This window comes from Octopus sinensis, linkage group LG3, assembly GCF_006345805.1.
Source record: "Octopus sinensis linkage group LG3, ASM634580v1, whole genome shotgun sequence".
NCBI classification, from domain to species: Eukaryota; Metazoa; Mollusca; class Cephalopoda; order Octopoda; family Octopodidae; genus Octopus; species Octopus sinensis.
In genome coordinates, this window is record NC_042999.1 from 90,077,825 (window position 1) to 90,104,067 (window position 26,243).

Consider the following 26,243-nt stretch of genomic DNA (forward strand, 5'->3'; position numbering starts at 1 on the left):
AATTAAGAATATTTGGTCTTGAAAGGGCTTCAGAGGTTATTCTTTCAGACAAATAAAGAAAAATAATAAGCAAAAAATCTTATTTTTAGTTAGCTGAAAAGTACTTTAAAAAAAAATTCTTTCTCAGTATGCAAGTCTGTTTAAATGCTAATATATTCATACCTCCACATACATTGAAAATTGTGGTGGTTTTCTTTGTAAATAATAAAACTTAAAATTTTTCCTTTCATTTATTATTTGTAATTCTGATCTAATTTCATCAAAGACACTATACTTATACAAATTTTATATTCATTTTTTTCTAGTTAGCACGAATGGGATAATTGTAAAAATCATTAGAATAGTGTTTAAAACTGTGTCCTTCCTACAGTTAAAAACTCAGTATATGAGAATGAAGTAAGCACAAGTAGCTGTAGGAAGGATACTGTTGTAAACACCACCCTCATAATTTTCACAATTACCCCAAATTGTGCAGTCACTTGACTTGCTGAAAATAGCAACCAAATCTCCTTCATCAAACCCTAAATAAAGTGGGGAAAAACTGCCTGGAAAACAAACACACACGCACTTTCTCATACACATAGTGTGGCTATGGTGAGATGCCTTTGCTCGTAAGTCTTCTCTGTCAGGATTGACCTGGGCTAAGCAAAAACAACCTGACCAAGGATACAACACTATAACTGTAGTATGGTCTAAATATAAGATCAGGTCTTCAATAACCTTTTGTGCCTCACGGGCTGCTCAACAGACAGATAAAATGCAGGAGCTTTCAATTGAACTGTTGTTTAGTGAGTACCTTGACAGGCTATATAGATACTAGACATATATTTCATATCTTGATAAGGAAACTTGTCATTTGACCATCCAAGTAGGTTTAATTAGAGGCTCCAAAGACTCTGAAGAAAGAAATCTTTAAAATAAGACAACAGTTAAAGAATGCATCAATCTCTTGAGAGCACAAACTTGCTGGATATCACATCAATTTCTTATGGCAGGCCTCAATTTGACATTGACATTAACTGACCTCACATTTTTCGACTGACAGGAAACATGTATATGAAAATTTATTGTGAATTTAGACAATAATAATCCCAGCAAATCTCCAGCTAAGATATTTTTTTGCCTTGAAACTAATATTTGGCTGTTGGAGTGGGAATGGGGTACATTCAGTATTGACTCAATAAGTAATATTTTGGAATGCAGCATGTTTTTCACAAGGTATGAAAAGTACCTATTAATAAATAGTTAAGACTGAGAATGCAGAGTTAAATGGCACTGAGACAAGAAAACTCACAAACCTTAACAACTATCAGGTCAGACATAACTTGGGTCAATGATAGCTTTTTATATATTTTTGGAATCCTATATACACGAATGATCTTTTAATACGATTTCTACAGCATTAAATTACAAGTAGAAAGTAAAATGATATTGAGCTATTTATAGCTTCCCTAAGAGAAATGTTTAAAGTGATTATATGTCACTTTTTCAGATTAAGATTATTATTATATGTTGAAGTAAGAATCAGATCTTCAGTATCTCTATCGAGTAATGTGTGTGTGTATGCGTGAGAAAGAGTATAGGTTTGTTACACTTCAAAACTGTTATAAAACAATTAGAGCCATAATTAAGATGCATTGCGATACATAAACAGAAAAAGAAAGATAGTCATAAAAAGAAAAAGACTACAGAAGAACAGATTTGATGACAGAAGTCCTCACAAGAAATGACACATGACAGCTAGGTTGCTGCATTTCAAAACTCATGCACCTGAAGACAGTATAGAAGAATGGATATAAAATCACTGATGATGATTACGATGAAGATTGTGTCAATATTGGATGTTATTCAGTTATAAGTGCTTGCTAAAATACTGTTGTACTTTGATGTATGGCTCACACAAACATTAATTCTTAAACAATATTGTGAAACTTTAAAATGTCATGCTTTCCTCCTCGGAATCGCATCTTTCTGGAACCCTCCTGTGTGTATATGCGTCTCACCTAACGTCGAGCCATAAGGAAGACTACGTTGATACTCGATCAGCTAGAAACAGCAGCCAGATATCCCTCAAATCACACCCTTCTGACTTAAAAATGAGACACTGGATAATGTAACCCCACAAACTACGTCTGAAAAAAGAAAAAAAAAAAACAAGAACGAGATAGTCATGACTGGAATGCATTTGATCATAAATCTGTTCAGATAAAATTTACAACCTTTCAACTTTGCCTATTTATTTCTATTCTTCAGTCAAAGAAGCTGGCAAAGCTGTTCGTTAGAATAATTAGAAATTAACAAAGGGTACCACAGATTATGGATACATGGTCTGTGGGTAGTAGTCATTAAAAATATTGTTGGAAAACTAAGGGCTCTGATATTTATCTTTTGACTAAAAAAAAAAAACAACAAAAAAAAACAGTATTTTATCTGATTCAATATTATCTCTTACTCTCAACTTTGTTTACAACAAATCTAAACTTAATTTTAATTCAACATTCTTGAAAACATCTGACGCCGAGTCAGTCTCTACAAATGAATCGGTACTTTAGATGGTTGTGTGAGTTAACATTACCTGTTCTTGTAGATCAGGTAAGCTAATTGGTTATTAAGAATTATAATAAATTATACTAGTAGCCATTTCTTTCCTCTCACTCAAATATTGTTATGATTTTTAGTAGCATTCCAGTCAAATCAATAAAGTGCAAGGTCAAGTTTTGGTGAAATAACATTTAAGAAAGTGAGAGTTATGGTTCTACTCCGTCAACACAATCACCAAGCTGTAATGTCAATAGTATAAAAACTATTTGAATTTTAGTTTTTGTTGCTTTCTTCCCACTTATTTAAAGCGTATTGGCAAAAGAAGCGCAGGAATAAATATTCCTAGCTTGTCAAGGATTCACATGTTTTTAAGAGGGAACAAAACTTAAACAGCCAATGTATAAAGATATATAAACGAAACCTTTATAAAGTTTGTCCTGTAATTATTTCAACTTATTTTTATCTGTTAGGGGGTAGTTTCCTGTGCGTGTGTGGATGCTTCTTAACTAAAACACATAAAAAAAAAAAATGAGTATTAGTTTGAAAATATAGTAACATATACTTACAGAATGCTATAAATTATATTTCTACTGATGCATAACTGTAATGTGTTCTAGCAGTGATGTAAGGAGCAACACATCGTTTAAATACCCGCTTAATACTACCTCTGTTGAGATAGAGAACAATGAGTGCAGTACAAGCAATGAAAGCAAATATAATATATGAGGTTTCCAAGTGAACACCACTGCGCTTCTCACACTTCAAGTCCGATTCTTGCAGACTGAGTACTTGCCTGCCCTGGTACAAGTCTTTATAACTATGAAAACAAGTGACATTATCTACATCCCCAACTTTATCTTGGTTCTTTGTTAACCATTCATAAAAGTCTTTCAAATAACAACTGCAGCTGTAAGTGTTGTGGCCGAGCCTTAAATCTGTAAGATAGGGCATGGACTGGTTGAACTGAGTAAAAAAGGAGCCATCTAGTATGCCGTTATAAGAGAGATCTAACTGTTCGATGCTGTATGTACACAATTCCGGGTTGATCTCTATTAAATAGTTATGTGATACATTTAGTTTCTTCAGAGATTCCATGTTACACAACATTTCCATAGTTTCATTGGTCAACACTAAAATGTCATTATTAGACAAATTAAGATCTTCCAGTGTTGTGCTGGTCTTATTTAAAATGTACGGTAAACGGATAAGGTATTCGTATCTCTCAGGACCACTCCAGCTGGCTAAGGTATCGTCCAAGTCAAGAACACGAAGTTGGGTTAACCCTTCAAATACTCCAGTGTGGCTAATATCTAAAAGTTTCCAATTATTGTTACGCAGTATTAATGTCTCTAGTTGTGGCAGACAATGGAATGTTTTGCCGTGGATTCTTCTTATGTTATTGTTGGACATGTCTAAATATTTCAAAGCAGAATACTTGTGTCCAACAGTGTTATGGGCACATGCTCCGAAGAGATTAGCCGGGAGGTCGGTAAGGTTGTTGCCACTCACTATTAAACTCTGTACAGAATGTGGCACGAATAAAAAGAAACTAGCATTAGTAAAGCCAGTATCTATACACTCCACACTGGTTGCATTGCATTGGCAGTTGGATAATTCAGCTGGGCATTGGGAAGTTTTACTGTTATTTGTATTTGCTGCTCGTTCCATAGTTGTTACTTCCATGTTAGCTTTCGCACCGGCGTCAACTAAATCCATTTGCCAAACGATCACCATAGCAGGGGCCGCAAAGATATACCAAATCAGAAAATTAGCCATTTTCAATTAGAATTATATTTTTCTAACACTTTGCTTTATCTTCTCAGAAATTTTAAATATTATTCTAGTATTAAGAAATTATGCCACAAATTTAATCCGAAATATTTATTGAATGAAAAATTTTGTTAAAGAGATAGTGGAACTGAAATAAATTAGATAAGCTTTTACTTGATTTATAATCAATACTTTGAATTGAATTTTACATTTAATTATTATGAGGATTTTTCTCAGGGAAATGACGGATAGAAAAAGTAATAAACAAAAAAAAAAAAAAAAGAGAGAGAGAGAGATGATTAATTTTCTGTTTGCAAATTGTTCTGGGATTGTTGCCAGGTGCGATGTGAAGAAAGTGAGATACGGAGCTTAATAGAGTAGATTTTTAGCAGCTGGAAGTGGTCAGTTTAAGTTTTGCGGTTCCAGTGGGGGCTGCACATTACACTGGATAGAGTTAAAACGAGTCAAATAGTATTATTGACAAATGATTCCAGATAAAAGGTACATCAAGCTGCGACTCTTCCGATTAGCCTCAGTTTGTCAAATGAAGTTCATAAAGTTATATGAACCCTCTTTAGAGACGGTCTGCCAGTAGCAATGTTGAAAGTTTGAAGATGCGAACATAAGGCAAGTAGCACAACAGCAGCAAGACGATGGGCTTTGAATGGCTGTTCCGCACTCATAATTTTCCCACACATAATTAGTTATTAAAGAATTAAATTTGTATTTTTTGTGGAAATGAGAGGGAGAAATAATTAAAAAATAGTGAATCATATAAGTGTAATTCAATTCAAAATCTAAATGAAAATTGAACAAAATAAACACGTATTATAATAGAGAACATACACTAGTATAAAATCTTAATTACATACATACGCACATTATAAATGCATTGAGTATATTTTGTGATATTTATTTATGATTTACCGTATAAAGCAGTAAACGATAATGTCATCGATCGAAAATTTAATTTGGTGTTAGAGTATTTTTTATAACAAGACGGAATAATAAGATATAACAATATAACTGAAAGAAACAGTGCAGTAAGACTGTATTATGAAAGTTAAATAATCATCCAATCAGAGAGCTCCGTACAATTATGTCCGATACGCTGTTATAGTCGAAGCGGGATTGATGACGAATTGTTTTCATACTTATTTCCAGGTAAAATACTTCTTTGATTGTTAAAAAATATATCTAAGTATGAAAGTGAAATACATAGAAACTGTTTAATGTGTGTCAGTTCTATAGAATAAGTGTTCCTGTTGTGTTTGTTGATATAGTGGATTTGGGTATTCTCTTGGCACGGAGATTACAAGTGGTCGTCCATCTTGCTTTTCTTGCCTCCTTCCAGGGAAGATTGACTCAAACAACGAGACCACTCTTCAGTAGATTTTTCCCTTGCCTCCTTCCAGAGAAGATTAACTCAAACAATGAGACTACTCTTCAGTGGTTTTTCCTTTGCAAAAGCATTCGAAACAATCCCAATTTGAAATGACTTCCTTCAGTTACAACTAACCACATACACAATATTGTACACCCCATTATGACCGACATGCCTATAACAATTAACATCTGTTCTCTATTCTCACATCATTTTCTAAAACAACGTAATTAAAGCTTCAAAATATAAGAAATCTCTTTATGTCGTGTTTATTTTCTATCGAATTTTTATTAGCATGGATCACATATGGTGATTTCAAAATCCTCCTGAATTCTGTATTATGCTTTCACAAACGAGTCGAGTTTTATTTTTATGTCGTCATGTCATCTTCAATGGATCCTGATAAAAATGGTCGGACTTCGAACTAAATACCACGTCTCTCTACGTTCTATGTCCAGATATCGCTGTTTGCGATTTCACTTTGTCTTTCTGCTAGTGTTAATTTTTACGTACGTATTCAGTTGAATAATCCTATAAACTAGCATTAATATATTTTTGCTGCGCTATTTTGACCTATCATTTTATTTAACACACGTGATAGCCTGTGTCACCACAGCTATTTAATTCTACAAGATTATATATTTCACGTTTTCCCCCAAAAGTTCATTTCTGAACAAAGCTACATTTCACGATTCGGGGACTCATTTTGTTGACGGTCACGATCTGATAATGAAACCATTTGTTTTGTTGTGGTCTTTTTATTGGTAGAGAACATTTTGGCTTGACACCGTTTGTCAACGTGAATCAGTGGGATGTAGTTTCCTTCTTTCCTATAAAATATTAAACTATTGTTTTAAGTTCTGTGCCAGTAATTTAGAATAATATTTGTACTCCTTTAGATTGAAGTATCATATTATTTACATCAGGATTAAATTCTAACTCCGTCTTTAACTTTAGCAAATAACATCTCGATAGTAAACAACTTTGGGTTGATGTTTTAATTCTGTTATATAGGCATAATACTTAAGTGAGAATTAAATAGGAAGTTATATTCTTTTTTTTTTTAACTCTGAAGGATTAAGCAATGTAGCAAAACTGGGAATTATCGATAGGTTTCGTGCTTAACTCAAAATAGTAAAAGTAGTAATAGCATTTACTTTTGACTAGGCACAAGGTCACAGATTTCTGATGGAGTGAAAAGAGGTGGTGCAAGGTTCATAACTTTTTCTCATAAACCTAAGTTAAATAAATTGGCTACTGCAAATCAAATCCGGTTTGTCACTTATCTTTTATTGCATAACATTCATCTAGTATAATTCAAAATATTAAGACAAACACAACGATCGAGTGGTAGATATAATGAAACAACGTTTTACCTTGGAGAATTTAATTTTCCCCATCAACTTTCAGTTCCGCTTTCTTCCCTTTGAGATCGATTTGGTAAGCATGCCATGTACTGGATCAGTTTAATTGGCTAAATTCCTCTCCCTCAAAAGTTAGTGACCTTGTGACAATTTATGAAATGAATATTAAATTTGGCGCACGTTTTCGATTCCCAACCGATGCATCGCATCTTTTTTAAAGGCGCCGAGCTGGTGGAATCGTTTGTACATCGTGCAAAATGCTCAGTGACATTTTGTTTGTATCAAGGTTCTTAGTTCAAATTCCGCCTAGGTCGATTTTGCCTTTCATCCTTTCGGGGTCGATAAAATAATACCAGCTGAGCACTAGGATCGATGTAATCGACTTACTCTTCTTCCAAAATTTTGAAGTTGGCGCTTTTTTGTTTGTCAGAAGTTAGTATTTTCCTGGTGAAAGTGTTTAATAGAAAAAAACCCCACGAAATTTTTAAAATATTGACAGTTCTCGGGTCTTAAAATGATTTTTCAAATCCATCATTATTTATTACAAATGAAATGTAGATCTCACATCTTAAAATAAATATTCAAATTCATCATTTAGAAGATCAGGACACCACATCAACTCGATTAAATGAGAATCTAATAATGTGGGTTGAGTTCCCATGACTTGTTTATTTCTTTTTGAGTAATTCCTCTCTGATTCAAAATGGTTTGTAGTTGAATGTATAACTGGATCAACAAAATGCAGGGAATACTTGATCGTCAGTCACTGAAAACAATCTGATAGATGGTGTTATAACACCTAGAGATTGCTTACAACCATTGTTTTCAGAAAACATGAGGTTGTAATATATCTAATGGTGTTGCACTTGTTATGCCATCTACTGCAGCCAGAAAACAGCAGGGACCAACTTCAAGACATAATGATTCTACTTCTCTTCTGTTATTATTGGATAGTTAATAGCCATTCTTTTTTCACGTTTATTAAGAATGAAATCCAACTATTTGGTGGATCTAACTTCAATAATGGGTATGTCATACTAAATGATTAATAATAATATCTAGCCAGCATTCTACTGCCCACGGGTTTACTTTTCATTCCTTAATAATTTCAATTTTAGGAAAACACATTCACTTTTGACCCAGAGAGCAACTGTTTTTGACAAGATGAAACCCTGAAAATGAAGTTAAAATAAATTCGTGTCTGTGAATTACTTCATTGGTTTAGTAAGTCAATCTGAGAAAATATGCTTTTCTTTTGTTGCAGTACGTTTAATTTTGATTCATTAAAATTCTCGTACAAATCTTTAGCATTCTGAGTTGAAATTCTACTCAGATAAACTTTACTCTTCTTTTATCTGAAGATGACAATATAATGCATCAGTCGATTACTGCATTGATTTATATTCTTATAATGCATCCTAGATGAAAACGAAATTCTAACTGAACCCCTTGTTAATTTAACAACTATGTCAACTAATCAATTTTCTGGCCAAAGTATATCAAACATTATAAAAATTTCAAGGATTATCTACATGGTATTTAAAATTGTTAAAAGTAGAGAAGATGGTACTTATAATCTATGCAGACTTTGTGAGATGTAAGTGATGGATGATAAAATTTGAGTATCTGTAGGTCAGCCTCTACAGGGAGAGAATTCTGAAGGACTGCAGTTTTAGGAGGGGAAGCAAAAACATTTAGTTAGAGACCTAGATGAGGCACAGGGAAGTAAAATTGTGATGTCCCTTCAGTTTTATTTTACTATCTCAGTTGCTATACTTATACTCATCATAGATTATAATTACAAGATGCTGTATTATTCTATTTACTACTCTACAATACTCTAGTTGTACATATTTCTCCATTGTACTTCCTCATTAAATTTTGAAATATTCAAAGTCAGTATGACAATAAAGTTAAGTACAAAATGTCAGCAATTTGGTGACATTTTATTTGGATCTACATATTGGTTGATATTTCATACCAAGATGATAAAACTTAGTAGAGCAAAACAGAAGAACATTTGACTTGATACTAGCAAAGATATTTTAGCTCAAATCCTTACAGAGTCATAAAATATGCAGCAATAGCATCTCTTACAAAAAGAAGTACTTCAACTACAAATGTTGTCCTGACAGTAATGCTAAAGTGGGCATGACTTTATTATTAATAGACATAAGTTTAGTAGAGTAATTCTTCCTTCTTGCTTTGGTACTGCTCAACATAGTCTCTGTTACAAACAATGTATGTGTGCCATCACTGAACTGAACACTTGAATCTTCCTTGAAAAGAAAAATCAGGTGTGCACTTTTGTATCCTCTTCTTCACTGCCAATTTAGATAATGTAGTAGTCATCATCATTCAATGTCTGCTTTCCATGCTGGTAAAATTTGTTGGACGGTTTGACATGGAGCTGGTCAGACTCTCAATTGTCTGTTGTGGCATGGTTTCTATGGCTGGATGCCCTTCCTAACACCAACCACTCAACAGAGAGTGTTGGGTGGTTTTTATGTGTCACCGGCATGGGTGCATTTATTCAGCACTGGCATGTCTGCTTTTTATGTGGCACCACCACCTGAAAGGACATGACTGTAAGTGTGGAAGACAGCGATTTTGCTCAGCTTGACGTGTTTTATCAACTACAGCAAATCGCCACATCTCCCAATTCCTTGTCATTTCTTCAGTGAGGCCCAGCATCTGAAGATCCTTTATCACCACCTTGTCCCATGTCTTCTTGGGTCTACCCCTTCCACAGGTACTTTCCACAATTAGAGCTTGGCACTTCTTTGCACAACTGCTCTCATCTGTACTCATGACATGACCAAACCAGTGCAGTCTTCTCTCTAGCACACATCTGATGCCTCTTATACTCAGTTTTCCTCTTAAATCATTTGCATAGTCTCGTGCATGCAAATGGTTTAAGACAAAAACTGGGTATAAGGGGCATCAGATGTGTGCAAGATTGCACTGGTTTAGTCATGTGATGCATATGGATGAAGACAGCTGTGTAAAGAATACTTTTACTGAGTCTGTCATTAAATCATTTCAGAAGATTGCCCTTCATTAGACCAAGTAGGTGGACGTCAGAGGGTGGGGGCACTGATCAACCTAATATATCAAATGTCTGATTTATTGCTAAAGATGTGTGTAATTACATATTGTCATGGGGAACTTGGATTGTTTTTCAGATTCTTATTCAATCTTTTCTTTCTAATGTCTTCTAGCTGTTTGAGTGTTTCATGGTAACTTTGTCATCCAAATTAGAGTCAACATGACTTGTACCAATTGTTAACTGTTGAACTTCTTAGATCTTGGAAAAGAGATGTGACACACTATTCCATAGACAGAGATTTTGTTTTCAGATCACAAAGATATGGTAGTGTTTCATTAGCTTCAAATACTTCCAGCAGATCAAAGCAGACTTCCACCATTCTTTCCTTTAGATCAGGTGTCAACTGCTGATATACTCACTTTGCAGACATGTTCCAGTATCCAAAGTTTTCCACCATCTATGATACAATCTGAACCAATTATGTTGCACAACCAAGGTATTAAAACAACAAAACGCATCTAATATACAGAAACAGTCTCTAAACTAATTATGTCTGAGTTGTGATTAAGAAATGTTACTGTTATTATTTCAGCTAAATTATGTTTATTCTTATAAAAACATTTAAGTACTATGCTACATTCATCAATTTATTCATAGCTTAAACATAGTTGTCAGTTGACTAATTAACTCTAAAAACTTAACGGGAACATACTTTGTAAATGCTTTTATCCAGAACCCGATGATGTAGAAATTTTAAAATTTTGAAAATATAACACTATTTTAGTTTGATTATTGGATATTTTGGACAAAAATAGGAAATAAAAATGCTAAAATCGGTGTAATATGAAAGAGAATTGAAGAGTTCATTCTTCATGTCTGATCACACAGGTACTTTATCAAAATTGCTGGGCTTACTTTACTGTCCTGAAGTAAATATACCTCTGTGTATCACAGCATTATTTATTTAGTTTTTTCTTTAAAGATACGGTTATATTGATAGATATTTTTCATCTTACTGTTTCCTTTCATGCTCTTGCAGTAAAACTATTTTTACTCTACAATATATTTAACTGCAGTTAATGGAGAGATAACAGATGGTTTCTGCAGGAAATTGGATGCAAACTAATCCAAGTCTTTAATGACATGATAATAATAAAAATAATTCATGCTAGCCTAGAAAATTGGTGATAATGATCACAATTTAATTTTGAATATTTTTCTTATTTCTTGCAGTATTTCTAGTTCCATGTGCCTGAAGCCAGTGCTATGCCATCTACCAGGAGTACAAGCTTATCTGATGATGACAGGAAACCGAATACAAGATCAAAGGGAGGGGGCAAGTCCTCACCTTGGCATGGAGGTAAAAACTCTCTACACTCATCTACAAAAACTCCTGCAAAAGCTACTTCAAAAGACAACAGGAATGAATCTGCTAAAACTATGTCAAAGGGTTTGACTTCAAAGAAAGTTCTCTCCTCTAAAATGAATTGTGAAAGCAGCAATGAGAAGTCAAAATGTAAAGTCAGTATCACACCTGAAGCAAAAGATGTAGAGTCTGAAGTGCCTGCTGAGGACCAGTCATTACTTTTACCTAATTCTGAAGTTCATTCAGATGATAAACAACAAAACACAACGATTGACCCTCCTCTAAATAAAACATTTCCAGATCTTTCTGCTCAAAAAACAATCACAAAAGACAATAGTGACTCTTCAGACATTCCTGTGTCTTTGTTGCTGGACTCCAAGATGTCACCTTCCAAAGAAATCAATCATATTAATGGAAGTGTTTTTCAAGAGAAGAGTACACATTTAATTAGCTTCTCTGAAAAGTGTAATACATCTGGGATTCTTGCTACTAAAGAGACCACTTCACTACAGTCATCTGATAAATTACTTGGGGAAGGTTCTAGACCTTCCTCTTCACTTTATACATTATCTAATCAGATGAATGAGCAACTTGAACCTACTACAGACTGTGTGAATGAGCATCTTTCTGATTCTGCTGGGGAAGTCCACAATGAGGTAGCTAACTCAAACCAAACCATCAGTAATAAAAAGAATAATAAAGTGTGTGATAATAACCCAGCTACTGCTACTAAATTGAATAAGTCTACAAACAACAATGAATTAGCTCAAGAATCCTCTGATGGAATTACAGTTCGAAAGAGTGGACGTAGGAGTATTCCAAATCGTAAATATTTGGACATGGAAACAGATTTCAGTTCAAGGAAATCCAAATCTACTACACCTACAGGTAAGCATGTCTTATTAGAATGGTTGTGATGGTGAAGAGAGTACAGAACCAGACTAGAGATATTATAACACCGAGTCTGGTACCAGACTCAGTTGTTGCTTTCATTTTTCTGAATGTATCAAATAACAATAAATCTAGTTAAATTTTTAGAGATTAAACACTTAAAAAAAAGTAGTTGAATGTAGTCAAAATTGAAACATCTTTAATGTTTATTGTCACTACCACTTAATTAGCCTTCTTTCTAAAGTTAGCAAGATCTTTGGTCTTTGATTAATCAGATTCTTGTCTTGCACCTTGAATCACTTGTGTTTTCTAACAAACCGTACAATTACTCTACATCATTCTCCGCTACTCAACTTCTGACTGATAAATGAACAGTCCTGTCATCTTTTGAGAATTATTGTGAGGCAAGTATTGTTGCTCTTGACATTTTGAAAGCATTTGAGAAGATTTGGCATACTGGTCTCCTACACATGCTTAAGTTATATAGAATTTCTGGAAGCATCCTTAAATTTTTCCTATATGAACATAGCATTACAATAACTCTAAATGGTCATCGCTCTTTTACTTCTTTGCATCTAATGTTTTCCTCTAGTTTCTGTTCTTCATCCCGATCTTGTTCTTAGCTTTCATTAATGCTCTTCTGGATGATATCTTGTCATCTTTGCTGAGAGCACTTCTTTGTATTTTTGAATGAATGAAAAGCTTGATTTGTCTCATTGGGTGAAAGTGGCTGGTTCTCTTGAGCTCAACTTTCACTTGGTGACTGATTGGGATGCATAGTGATTGGTTACTTTAAGTTTTAAACTTCTTTCCATTAATTGTTAAAGGAACTTTGATAATGTTCCTATTTCTGTGTCTGATAAACTTCTTCCTGAGTTTTCAAGTTTTCACCTTTTTGATTTAACCTTTTCAAAAGATATAACTTGATATGATTATATTAGATATGTTGACAAATCAGCTGTTATGAAATTTAGATCTCTTTATTGATCACATCATTATCTTTCCTTCAAATGTTATTAATCTTTATGTCTCGTATTTGTCCTTATATGAAATGCAGTTATCATGTTTGGGCTGGTGCCCCTGCTAGTGTTCTTTTTCCCTTTGATTGAGTTCAAAAGTGATTTAATAACATTATTAGTTTTGTTTTAACAGCTAAACTTACCCTGTTTCTCATTTCTGTAACACTTCCTCTTTATCTCTGTTCTTTAAATACTTCCATAGTTATTGTTCTGTTGAGTTTTCTTCTCTGTAGGTTACTAATCAAGTGGTTCACTTTTCTGTTAATTCTCATCCATTAACTTTAGTTGTCCCCTCAACGTGTCTATTCTAGTAGTTTCTTTCCTTGAATATCTGACTTATAGAATTCTCTTCCTTCTTTTGTCCCAGATAAATATGATCTTAATTTTTTTTTAATTTTGTGTTGACCATTTTATGATTCTTAGAGCTTCTTCCCAGTCTTTTTTTTAACTCCTGACATACTAAGTGATTGCATTATTTGAGATCTGTTTCATTGCTTGTTGGTGGCTGCCTTGGGAATGATTAAAAATAAATAAATTACAAGAGAGATGGCAGAATTAATAGAGGGCTTGAGGAATGCCTTGCAGTATTTAGTTATATCCTTTTACATTCTGAGGTCAAATCCTACAGGGGTCAATTATATAAATAATAGTCAACTACTGGGTCTGATTTAATCAACTTTTATAGTTTGAGACAAAAAAATTTGCTGGTGGAACAAACCCTTTAAGAATAGTGAATGGGCTGGATTTCATTTTCTACATACATGAACTTGGTGTGGGAAAGGAGTTTCATGGGTCTGCAGTGCAATAGTATATACCCAAAATATTGACAACCCTTGCATGAAATTGAAAACATGGAATAAGTTGGATGCTGTTTCATTGTATTTTCATGAGTTGGGGGAACATAACTAAAATGTATTTTAAACAAATTATTGGTGATTAATTGACGACCAGTTAACTTTTAACTAAAAAAAAAAAAAAAAATTTGCTTTTTCTGCAAGAAGTTTTTGCTGTATTAGAATAGTTATTTGTTTTTTGTCACATTTCACTGCACATATCCTCCCACTTTCCTGTTATAATGTTGTAGCTCGTTCATCTCACATGTTACATTGTTATATTCACTCTCTTATATGCCATTGTTATTGATACAATCTCCCAAAGACTAAGTTTCCTCTCAAGGACCAGCATATACTGCAGCCCTGATCCAAACTCAGTTAAGAACCTCAGAGTACTACTCACATATATGAGACCATGCTTCTCCTCTACACACAAAGATCAAACCAAAGAAAGCTATTCAGCTGATTAGCGAAAGATTCACTCACATCTACTAGCTCACAGATACAGTTTCGTTTTCTGTTATTATATTGTCTCTGCTCATTTGAGTTGTTAAGCTGCTTTCCCCATCCAATTAGGCACCTGCAAAACTTGTCTGCCTTTCTATCATTACCTATTGTATTTCACCCTTCAGATCATTACTACGCACTTTTGCCCAATCCTTCCTCTCAAGAACTGCAGCCCTTTAAGATTACTTTCCTGTCAATATTTTACCTATAGACATCAATCTAAATCAGCATTATTAATCTGAAATTCTGTTTGAAAAGATTTGCACTCTTATTACTTTACTGGAATGTTTTGTTATTTATTTAAAAGCACCCTTTGTAAATACTCTAACACACAATGGAAGGTACCAGGATCCCCAGGAGTAAATGTAAATTTGATGATGAACTAACAAGGTATATTGTCTAACTTATCCTGATATGTTTTACAAACAGTAGGATGCGGGCTTATAGTGAATGACAAGGGAACAAATCAGTCAGTAGTTGCAATAACCTTCATATGACCTGCTAGAAACAGCTACCAAACCTTCCTCATATCACATGCAAGCATCTTTAAAAGAAGCGGAAGGACATATTCAATAATAGAATGTGTGACTAGACAGTCACAGTGCAGTCTATTTGGGATATTGCCATTGTTGGTGGAATCTCTTTTGTTCACGATTCATTTAATCTACAAGGTTTCAGCATGACCACAGTCCATTGAACAAATAGTAATTAAAGAAAAAACAAGTGTAACTCATAAAACATAAGTAGGGAATTCAGAAGAGTGTTTTGTGCCTTTAAAAAAAGTCATACCTTAGCTAAACATCATCGTCATCATCATTTAGCATCAGCTTTCCATGCTAGCATGAGGGAAACAGTTTGACTGAAACTGGTAATCTGGAGATCTGCACCAGGTTCCAATCTGATTTGGCATGGTTTCTACAGCTGAATGCCCTTCCTAACACCAACCACTCCAAGAGTGTAGTGGGTGCTTTTTACATGCCACTGGCATGGGTACCACTTACATGACACTGGTATTGGCCACAACTTCGATTACACTTGACTTGACCAGTCATGTCAAGCATGACATATTACTAAAGGTCTGGGTCACTTATCACCACCATCAGGCCAACATTTGAAGGGTGCTTTTTACATGCATGGCACGGGTGCCTGTTATGTGACACTGGCATCGGCCACGACTATGGTTTCACTTGCTTTGATGAGTCTTCTCAAGCATGGCATATTGCCAAAGGTTTCAGTCACTTGTCATTGTCTCTTTGAGGTCCAACATTCAAAGATCATGCTTCACCACTTCATCCCATGTTTTTCTGGGTCTACCTCTTCAACAGGTTCTTTCCACAGAGATCAGCACTTTTTTACACAGATAAAAGTTATAAATGTATTTTCAAAGGTAAAACGAAGTCTCAAAATAATAAGTCACAGAATCAGTTAAATGAACTTCTATAGATGATGATAACTTATCATCTAGAATTTGCATTGTCTCATTAACAGTGAGATCTCGTAAAAGTCATTTATAATTCTGTTACGTCTGGGGAGAGTCATTTTCTTTTTGTGCCGTATTATGTAACACACTCACCTGTAAAATTTCCACTTTTTTTCTTATTTTTATTGTCCTAAAATTTTCATTGCGTCTTGCAACCCTTACAATAGTTTTGACTCTGTATCATTTATAATTTCTATCATCAATAAACAAGCAAATTGAGTGATTTATATAATTTTGTTAATGTATGCTTTATAAATAATTAGAAATTATTTTCTATTTGTTGATAATGTATTTTATATGCAATCCAAAATTTGATCTAGTTTTGTAAGTAATCTATTATATACTTTTCAAAATTAAGTTTCAAATTTACTCTAAAACACAAAAAAATCCACTGAATTTTATTCTATTTGGCATCATTATCATCGTCATTGTTTAATGTCTGCTTTCCATTCTGGCATGGGTTGGATGATTTGACTGAAGACTGGCAAGCCAGGAGGCTGCACTAGGCTCCAATCTGATCTGGTAAGGTATCTACAGTTGGATGGCCTTCTTAATGCTAACCACTCCGAGAGTGTACTGGGTGTCTTTTACATGCCACCAGCATGGGGGCTAGTCAGGTGGTACTGTCATCGACTACTCTCAAATTTTGCTTTTTACATGCCACTGGCGCAGGTGCTAATCATAACTACGGTTTCACTTGACTCAACAGGTCTTCTCAAGCACAGCATATTGCCCAACGATTGAAAGGTATTTTTAAATGGGTCAGTTATGTGACACTGGCATAGGCTACAACTATGATTTCACTTGGTTTGCCAGGTCTTCTCAAGTACAACTTATCTCCAAAGGTCTTGCTTGCTTGTCATTACCTCTGTGAGGCCCAACATTTGAAGGTTGTGCTTGACCACCTCATCCCATGTCTTCTTGGATCTACCTCTTCCACAGGTCCCTTCCACTGTTAGGCTGTCCTCATCCATATGCAACACATGACCTTACCAGCGCAGTCATCTCTTTTACACACCACATCTGATGCTTCTTATGTACAACTTATCTGTCAGAGCACTTTCACTATGTTGTGTATGCACACTGACATTACACATCCAGTGGAACATACTAGCTTCATTTCTTTCAAGCCTATGCATGTCCTCAGCAGTCACAACCCATGTTTCACTGCCATGTAGCATAGCTGTTTGCACACATGCATCATACAGTCTACCTTTCACTCTGAACAAGAGGCCCTTTGTTATCAGTTGAGGCAGGAGCTCTGAACTTTGCCCAGGCTATTCTTGTTCTAGCAGCTACACTCTGAAGGCATCCACCATGCTACTGACTTGGTCACCTACGTGATGGAAGCTATCAACTATCTCTAGTATTTTCCCCTGGCATGTGATGGAATCTGTTTTCTATACATCTTTGGTGTTTATTGCCCCTGTGCATCTGCCACACACAAAACTATCTTCCCAGTTAACCTTCCTTTGATATTGCTGCGCCTCTTAATATGTCCGTAACTTACACCAAGTACATCTTATGGAGTTTTTACCTATGCCTTTTCTACAGATTGAGCAGGGCCATCTACCTGAAGGGATTTGTGATTTGTCTTCCTTCCTACTTACTATGACTTTGGTTTTTGCTAGATTGACTCTAAGGCCCTTTAATTCTAGACATAGCTTCCACACCTGAATTTTCTTCCCTAGTTCTGGTAGTGACTCAGCTATTAGAGCAAGGTCATCAGCACAGAGGAGCTCCCAAGGTTATCCTGTCTTGAATTCCTCTGTTATTCCTTGGAGGACTATGATGAATAAGAGGGGGAGCATTGACTCTACTTACATTGTTTCATTATTTGCTCTGAAAGTATTTTTTTATATACCTAAAAAGTTAAACTTGGATTAAAATAAAGTAGCATACTGTTTTTTTATATATAAATCCTCAGTTTTTCTACAATATTTTTAAAGTGGTTCTTAAACATTTAATTGAAACATTAACTCTTGTTACAGAAAAAAAGCCTCCAAAATCTCCACAAACTACCAAAACATCAAAAGCTGCTCAAAATTCTGGGTAAGATATTTTCTATTTACATTTCAGTTGTTCATTAACGAGCTCATTGTTGTTCCCTTCTAAAACTAAAACTGATTGCCTTATTTTATTTTTTAAAGCTATCTTATTCTACCAATAACATTTGAGATTTATATTTTTATATTTATTTTTTATTTTTTATTTTAGTGCCTCACTCATGAAAAGGAAATTAGATTTAACTCCTGAAAAGATACCTGATAAAAAATACAAATTACAAGCAGAAGAACCGGTTGACAAATCACCTGTAAAACAACATAAAACCCCCAAACCCCCACCTCCAAACTCACCAACAGTTTCTAAAAAGCCTGAACCCCAACAAAATGTTATTAGTTCTCTGGGTAACTCTGTAAAAACTCCCTCTTCATCTGTTCCCACACTTGATTCACCCACACAGATCAGTTTAGATAATACTCCTGTCATGTCTGTATTAAAAGATGCCAATGAAAAGGTCTCAAATGCTATGGTTCAAAACATAGTTCAGTCTTTCTCTCCTTGTCAGATGGAGAAGGTATCTGATCTCATAATGACTACATCTACCACTACTCCTGAGCAGTCTCTTCAAGAGGAGGTTCAGCTTACAATAACAGCAGAAGCAGAAACTCCTTGTGCAACCATTGGTACCAATTCTTTAGAGAGTTTTAATGTTGCTACAGACAATTCTGATTCTCTTTTAAGCAAAGAAATTTCTGAAAATATTCAAATCTTTCAAAATATTCAAAAAGATGCAAAACTGAAGGAAGATCAAATACAAATGACACTTCCTTCTCAGATGGAAGAGAGTATTCCTGAAGAAATGCAACATGAAAAGTCTATTTCTAAATCATTAGATAAGTCTGATAGCAAAGCAGATCATGTTATTATTGTCCAACAAGAGCAGCAGCTCGATCAAAGTTCTGAATTCTTTATAGGAGAGAAGGAATTGATTCAAAAAGATCTCTGTGAAACTAGTGTAAATAATGAGCTTAATTCAGTTGACCAATTTAGTTCAATTCCAACAGTTGCTTTACAAAACTCCATCCCATCTTCTGTAGTAGAACCTTCTTACGATGTTGAGGTGTCATTACCTTCTGCAAAACCCATCATAACCTTTGCTGAACAACTACCCCATACCTCCCCATACACAGTTTCACTTTTGAACAATAGCAGTAAAGATAAGGAAGCAGTTGAATCTCTCATGAACGAAACCAGCATTTCTGAGAAAGTGTTAGAAACACCAAATGTAATGATGTGTTTGTCATCAGGTGGAGCAGAGCTTGTCTCTGGAAGCATGGCTCTTGATGTCGCGACACATGACGATGCTCAGAGGTTGGAGACAGAGGCAGCAATTCAAGAAATAACTGCTTCATTTACGCAAACATTTAATGGTAATGACATTGTTGTTACATCTGAAAAAGATACCATCCCAAAGTCCTCTTTGTCATTGGCTGAAGCTGCCAAGATGGTAGCTGAATCTCAGACTATTGTTGACTTGCAAGAGGAAGTTACATTACCGATAAATTCTCTCACACATTGTACAGTACAGCAAATCTCGGAAACTACCAGTTCCATTGCTAGTAATAATTCAAATGGAGTGCCACCCACTGCCGTTGCTTCTACTCAGACACCTTTACAGCTACCCAGGAAAGGAGTCAACTCAGCTAAAGTCGGTTCCATTATTAAGTCTTTACCTTTGAATGCATCAAGTCACTCCAAACTGAATGATAAATTAGATGTAGAAGACGAGTGTAATGATGATGAGGAGGATGAAGAAGAAGAGGAAGAGGAGGATGAAGAGGATGATGAAGAAGAAGAAGAAGGTATTGATGCAGCAGAAGTTCCCAATCAGAAATTAACTCAGGAGTTCATTATAGTTCATCTACCTGAAGGAACGCAAATTAAGAGGCAACGTGTGGATCATAGAAGTAAAGAAGAGGTATTTATTTTTTTTGTGTTAAACAACTCTTTTCTTTTTTCTCTCTTAGATAAGTGTAATAATTTGTCAGAGATGCATTCTGAAAAATGCATGCTCATATGCACACACATAAGGAGAATGTTTTCATGCACTGGTGCAAATTGATATGCGTGCAAAGTACTACTGCTGGTGGAAATATGTTTAGTTTGGTAATTTATCTTTATCAGTGGTAACTGAAGATATTAGTCTACACCTACCTTCTTATGCAATTTGTCTTATGTCTTCATTGTTGAAAGAATGAAAGTGAAAGTGGCGGAAATGGGTAGGTGGAAGGTGACACATGACAATCATTGTTATCTTTTACTTGTTTCAGTCTTTAGACTGTGTCCCTGCTGGGGTGCCAGCTTGAAGAAATTTTAGTCAAATGAATCAACCCCAGTATTTTTTTTAAGCCTTGCTAGTTATTCTGTCAGTCTCTTTTGCTGAACCACTAAGTTATGGGGATGTAAACACACCAACACCATTTGTCAAATGGTAGTGAGGGACAAACAGAACAAAGACCACACATACCTGTATACAAGCTTCTTTCAGTTTCCATCTTCCAAGTCCATTCACAAAACTTTAATTGGCCCAAGGTTATAATGGAAGACACTTGCTCAGTGGGACTGAACCTAGAACTATGTGGTTGGGATGCAAGCTTCTTACCACACAGCCATGCCTGTGCCTATAGTGGAATTTCTTTTAGAGATGTAGAAGTTTCATTACAAAATTGTCCTCCATCGATTTGCATTTTGTTCTTTTATCAAGGAAAAGCAATACTGTTGACTTGTTAGAAATTTGTAATTAATGTTGATAATTTATATTTTTCAGGGTCTAGTTGGTGTGAGAGTTGATGTAAATGGCTGTTATAAATGTACAGAATGTGACTATTGTACAGTAAAGAAGGTAAACTGGTATAAACATCGAAAGAAACATTTAGGTTAGTAAAATCATTTAACAGTATATTATATTGCTCTTGTGCTTAACTACATAGAATTAAACTATTATTTGTATATATATATATTTATAATGGTAATGTTTGTTTTTATGTTTAGTTATAATAAGATCAATTTTACATTAATCTGAGGTGTTACTCTGTAGAGCACAAATTTATTATTCTTAAACAAGAATATTGTTGACAGTGACTTTGAAGTTTCAGCTTGTTAAGCCATATTGTTCATCTTTCAATTTTTTTTGTGTAATGTATAAATGTAAATGCCTCTAGCATCTCCAAGAATCAGTGTTTTAGTTTCATGTTGAGTAGGTGAGAGATACAAATCTCGTCATGGATAAGATGTTTGTCTATCGTAGGTAATCTGGTACCATTTCTTCAAGTGCTAGCCTAGACTGATAATGAAGTTTTTCTGACCATGGCATTATAAAATGCATAAAATAATAATTTCTCTTAATTTAATTTTGTAAATTCCATAACTATGATAAAGAAATTAAGCTGACTTTAGCATAATTTGATATCCCAATTAAAAATTACTTAAGTCTTTACATAGTTATCATTAAGTTCATTAGTTCAACAAACTTTTTACTGATGCTGGTAGTAATGTTACTTTCAGCATCTGTGTTGCTGTGTATACAACTTAATTTTCTTTAGTTTTGATCTCATTTTGTGATGAGAATCATGAATATTTATCATCATCATCATTTAATGTCCGTTGTCCATGCTGACACGGGTTGGATGATTTGACCAGGGCTAGTAAGCTGAGGGGCTGCACCAGATTCCAGTCTGATTTGGCTGGATGTCCCTCCTAACACCAACCACTTTCCAAGTGTAATGGGTGCTTTTATGTGCCACCGGCATGGGTGCCAGTTGCATCACACCAGTATCTATCACAACAACAATTTCACTCAGCTCAATGGATTTTCCTTCTCAAGCACAGCATACTGTCAAAGGTCTTGGTGATTTGTCATTGTCTCTGTGAGGCCCAGTGCTTGAAAGGTGCTTTTCATGTGCCACCTGCACAGTTGCCAGTTCTGTGACACCAGCATCAGCCACATTGCTTCCATGAGACCCAATACCCAAAAGGTGCTTTTTATGTGCCACTGGCATGGATGTCTGTTACAGGACACCAACAATGGTCACAACTATGATTTCACTTGGGTTGATGGTTCTTCACAAGCATAGCATATCGCCAAATGTCTCTTCCACTAGTCATTGCTTCCGTGAAGGTTTTCTTAGGCTCAACAGTGAATTAGTTAAAGTACCAGACTCTTACATCATGCTGTATTTTCACCCAGAGAATACTCATCTCTGTATGTCTAATGAAAAAATCATAATTTGAAACTTCAATGTATTCATGAACTTCTCTTTTCTTGTTAAAATTAATTTTAAATCTGTTTCAAACCTAGGTCTGCGACCCCACAGCTGCATCAAGTGTAACTACAAAGCAACAACTAGCAGTAACTTAAAACGCCACATGGCAATACATGCAGACCTTCGAGAATATAAGTGCAACCAGTGTTCTCATTACTTCAGACAGAAAATCCACTTAGAGAGACATATGAAGTACAAACATGAAGTTAGTAAATAGAAATTTTCTTTTCCTTACATTCTGTTCCACAAGACATTAATGCTACCTTCATAAGAGGTTTTGTTACACATACAAAAGTGTATCCTCTTAAATTTCCACTTTCTTCTTTTCACTATTCAGCATTGCTTCCTACAATACTATACCATGTAACTTATCATTACAATTCATTGTTTCATTAGACAGATTAATGTGTAAGAGCAATTGTAATGCATCATTCTAGCCAATATAGACTTTAACAAGATGTTATGCAACACTTGAGGCAAGTGCCTTCTTTGCCAAAGCTCTGGTTGAGTAATATCTCATATCTTTTTCCAGTGTATATCAGTAAAGTATAAAACCATCCTGATAAGCTGGTAATACTCCCCTCTCACACTTGCTGACTAAAATGTAATAAGCCAGTGATGGACCCATTGAAAACCTGTAACCAGTGAAATATAAAATAAAATATACTTAATAAAAGGGACATATCTTGAAATACAGGAAAAAAGTATCAAAATATCAATCTGCATTGATCTACATAGTCTTATCTCAGTCTGTCACTCATTCTCTGTCTATCAATCAGCATCATAGATGTAATATTAGTTATATGGTAGGAAATTGTTTCTTTAAAAAAGCTGAAAATTTTAAAATAATGATAATCGTTATCTATCTTGCTTTCTTTCAGGAGAAAAAAATCCGCTGTCCTCTCTGCACCTATGTATGTGCAAATGAAAACCCAGACCTGAAAATTCATATTAAACGACGCCATGTGACATCTGAGTCTACTGATGGTGCAATGCAAGCTTTTACTTGTGGTGAGTGTGGCCTAGTTACGATGAGCAAGAAAGATTTGAAGCAACATGCCAAATTCCATCGCAAGGGACCTGAACTAAAATTATTCTGTGAGCAGTGTAGTTTTGTGACTGACTGTGAAAGTCGTTTAAGGCGACACGTCCTGACTCATACAAAAGTGAAGCCATTCAAATGTGGTTTGTGTGAATATCGTGGATCTCAGAAAGAACATGTATTAAGACATATGAAATCACGGCATAGTATAGATATCCAGCGTAACCCCCGGCGACAGCGAGAAGATGAAAACGGCATGGAAAATCTGGAACGAGACAAAGGTGATTTTACAAGTCGTGATAAAATCTTTGCTTGCAATCATTGCACAATGAAATTTTCCAAGTTGATCAATCTCTACAAACATTTGCATACGCAACATAAAACTATCATGCCATCAGGTGGACAGAATGAATTCTATTGTGTAGTTTGTGACTTCAAAACCATCAACAAGAAGAATTTACTGGTGCATATGCGTAAACACAACATGCAAGAGCAAAATCCACCTTCTCATGTATATTCATGTGTTCTCTGTCGCTATGTTAACCCAAAGCGACGGAACTTATTCCAGCACATGATGAAAAAGCATGGTATTGAGATTGTGATGAATATGAAAGATGACTGGTCATCTAGTTGTTTTATTGACAATAATGTTCCCACAGTGCATGATAAGGGAGAGACTAATGAACCACAAGTAATGACTGTAAATAATAACGTTGTGACAACTAGTAGTGATGACTGCAACCAATTGATGGTTGTTACTGATGATGGTGGAAGTAATCCTGTACAGACTGTCATTACAATTGAGGATTTAGCTTCTTCAATGACCAAACCAGTGAAAATGACACAGGTCACCTTACCACCTGAAACTGAAGAACTTTCCCACAAACAGCTCACTGATGATTTGACACAGCAACAACATGCAGCTGATGCTGTGGAAGGTTTACAAGCTTTGGCAGAACAACCAGGGATTGTTGAACCTGAATCTCACTCTCAGTCTGATGATAATGAAGATGACATTATCCTTGATGATGAGGATATCAAAACAGAGTCAGTTGAGACTGAAGATATGTGTAACCCATCTCCAATTGCAGCTGATGCACCAGCATTAGTTCTTAACCAGTTGCCAGATGATGGTGAGGTGAAAGATAGTGTTGAGCTCACTTCTGACCAGATCGTGCACTTGTCACCTGGTGACTATGTTGAAATTAATGGAGAACTTTATAAAGTGGAAATTTCTACAGAGCCTGCTGAAGAAACAGTAACAACAACCGGTGATAATGGACTAGAAGCTGTTCCTGTAACAGCAGCTGTATCTGAACTGTTTGGAGCACTTCCTAATTATGATACAACTGTAACTGTTCCTCCTGCATCCTCTACCTCTACTTTTGTAGCGTGAGTGCAACTTTGCTGTAAACTATTGTTAATGCTGTACAGCTGTAAGGGCTCAGTGCTGCAGGGACATCGAACACGGTTTAGAGTGTAATGTTGCCAGAAAGAGGTGAAGAACTGCAGAATCTATAATGTAGAGTTGCAGAAGTCGATGTGTGCACGCGTGTGTGTGTGTATGGATCTGCAGGACTAGCTTTTGAGTGCAAATGTGGAAGAGTGTATACCACAGAGGTCACTCTAGTACTTGTGCAGTTGTAAAAACTTTGAAGTAAAGACTTCTTTAAAGTTATATTTGAGCTGTTTGTTGTAGGTCAACCATTAAAGTTTTAACTCAATTATTGATCTTATTGTCCAGGATAGCTACTGCTGCTGCTACTTCTACAACTACTACATCTACTACTAATCTTTTTGGTCATCAGCAGCTTTTGATTATGTCTTGTAATTGGTTTCAAATCATTTGAAGTTAAGGATTTGTAATTACATTTTAATTTTGTTTCTTCTCTGTTCTGTAATTAATTTCAACATTTTTCCGATAAAACAACAAACAAATAAAGAAACACCAACAGCAACAAGCTCAAAAACAACCAAGAAAGCAGTTCCCCTGCAGCATTCCTAAATTTAAATAAAATGTCCTGCCCTAAAGCCTTTTGATTCATGCAAAAGAGAAATGGTTTTTCTATCTTCTTTCCCCAAGATAAACTGTTCCTGTTTAAGGATATCCTTTCAAGGGATGAGTTTGAACTAAAGAATTGTTGAAGAATATTTGTTGATGTTTAGTTTTTCCTTTAACATTCTTGATATTTCTTCTGCAGTCCCTAGTTCACACATTTTCTCTTTCTTCTTGTGTGTGTGTGTTAAATAGTAGAGAAACGGATAATATACTAAAGTTATAATGTTAATAAAATCAAATCAAAACAAATCAAAATAGATGAACATCAATGGAATTTGTATCTTTGTGGTACCAGTGCCGGTGGCACACAAGAGAAAACCATCCGAAAGTGGCCGTAGCCAGTACCGCATCGACTGGCCTCCGTGCTGTGGGCACATCCGAAAGTGGCCGTAGCCAGTACCGCATCGACTGGCCTCCGTGCTGTGGGCACATGACAAACACCATCCGATCATGGCCGTTCGCCAGCCTCATCTAGCACCTGTGTCGGTGGCACATAAAAACCCCATCCGAAGACCTGGCAAGACTAGTCAGGCCATAACCCATGGCCCCTACCTGGGACGTAGTCAGTCCACCTGTGCATACCTTCCTTCTTGTGACACTTGTGAAGACCTG

At 35.4% G+C, this 26,243-nt stretch overlaps 2 protein-coding genes across 4 annotated transcripts in view; one reads left to right on the plus strand and one right to left on the minus strand.

Annotated features, from left to right (window-relative positions):
* LOC115209267 (trophoblast glycoprotein) overlaps positions 1 to 5,110 on the minus strand; it is a 16,161-nt gene extending 11,051 nt beyond the window's left edge. Inside the window, exon 1 of one of the 2 annotated variants that reach the window (XM_036501155.1) lies at positions 3,104 to 5,110. In XM_036501155.1, the coding sequence (XP_036357048.1) occupies positions 3,121 to 4,317 (1,197 nt within the window). In that variant the 5' untranslated portion in view covers positions 4,318 to 5,110 and the 3' untranslated portion in view covers positions 3,104 to 3,120. The remainder of the gene's footprint in view (positions 1 to 3,103) is intronic. The other variant, XM_029777569.2, reaches the window with a different exon arrangement.
* Positions 5,111 to 5,341: 231 nt separating this feature from the next.
* Positions 5,342 to 25,723, plus strand: LOC115209136 (claspin). 2 transcript variants are annotated; one of them, XM_029777288.2, is made up of 8 exons: positions 5,363 to 5,475; positions 8,178 to 8,283; positions 11,342 to 12,362; positions 18,196 to 18,256; positions 18,422 to 20,186; positions 21,036 to 21,144; positions 22,566 to 22,735; positions 23,412 to 25,723. In XM_029777288.2, exons 3-8 carry the CDS (start codon positions 11,375 to 11,377, stop codon positions 24,966 to 24,968), a joined length of 4,650 nt encoding a protein of 1,549 aa, XP_029633148.1. In that variant the 5' UTR covers positions 5,363 to 5,475; positions 8,178 to 8,283; positions 11,342 to 11,374; the 3' UTR covers positions 24,969 to 25,723. The 2 variants fall into 2 exon arrangements, with proteins under 2 accessions (XP_029633150.1, XP_029633148.1); XM_029777290.2 differs by lacking the exon at positions 8,178 to 8,283 and having other exon boundaries at positions 5,342 to 5,475.
* Positions 25,724 to 26,243: the final 520 nt, after the last annotated feature.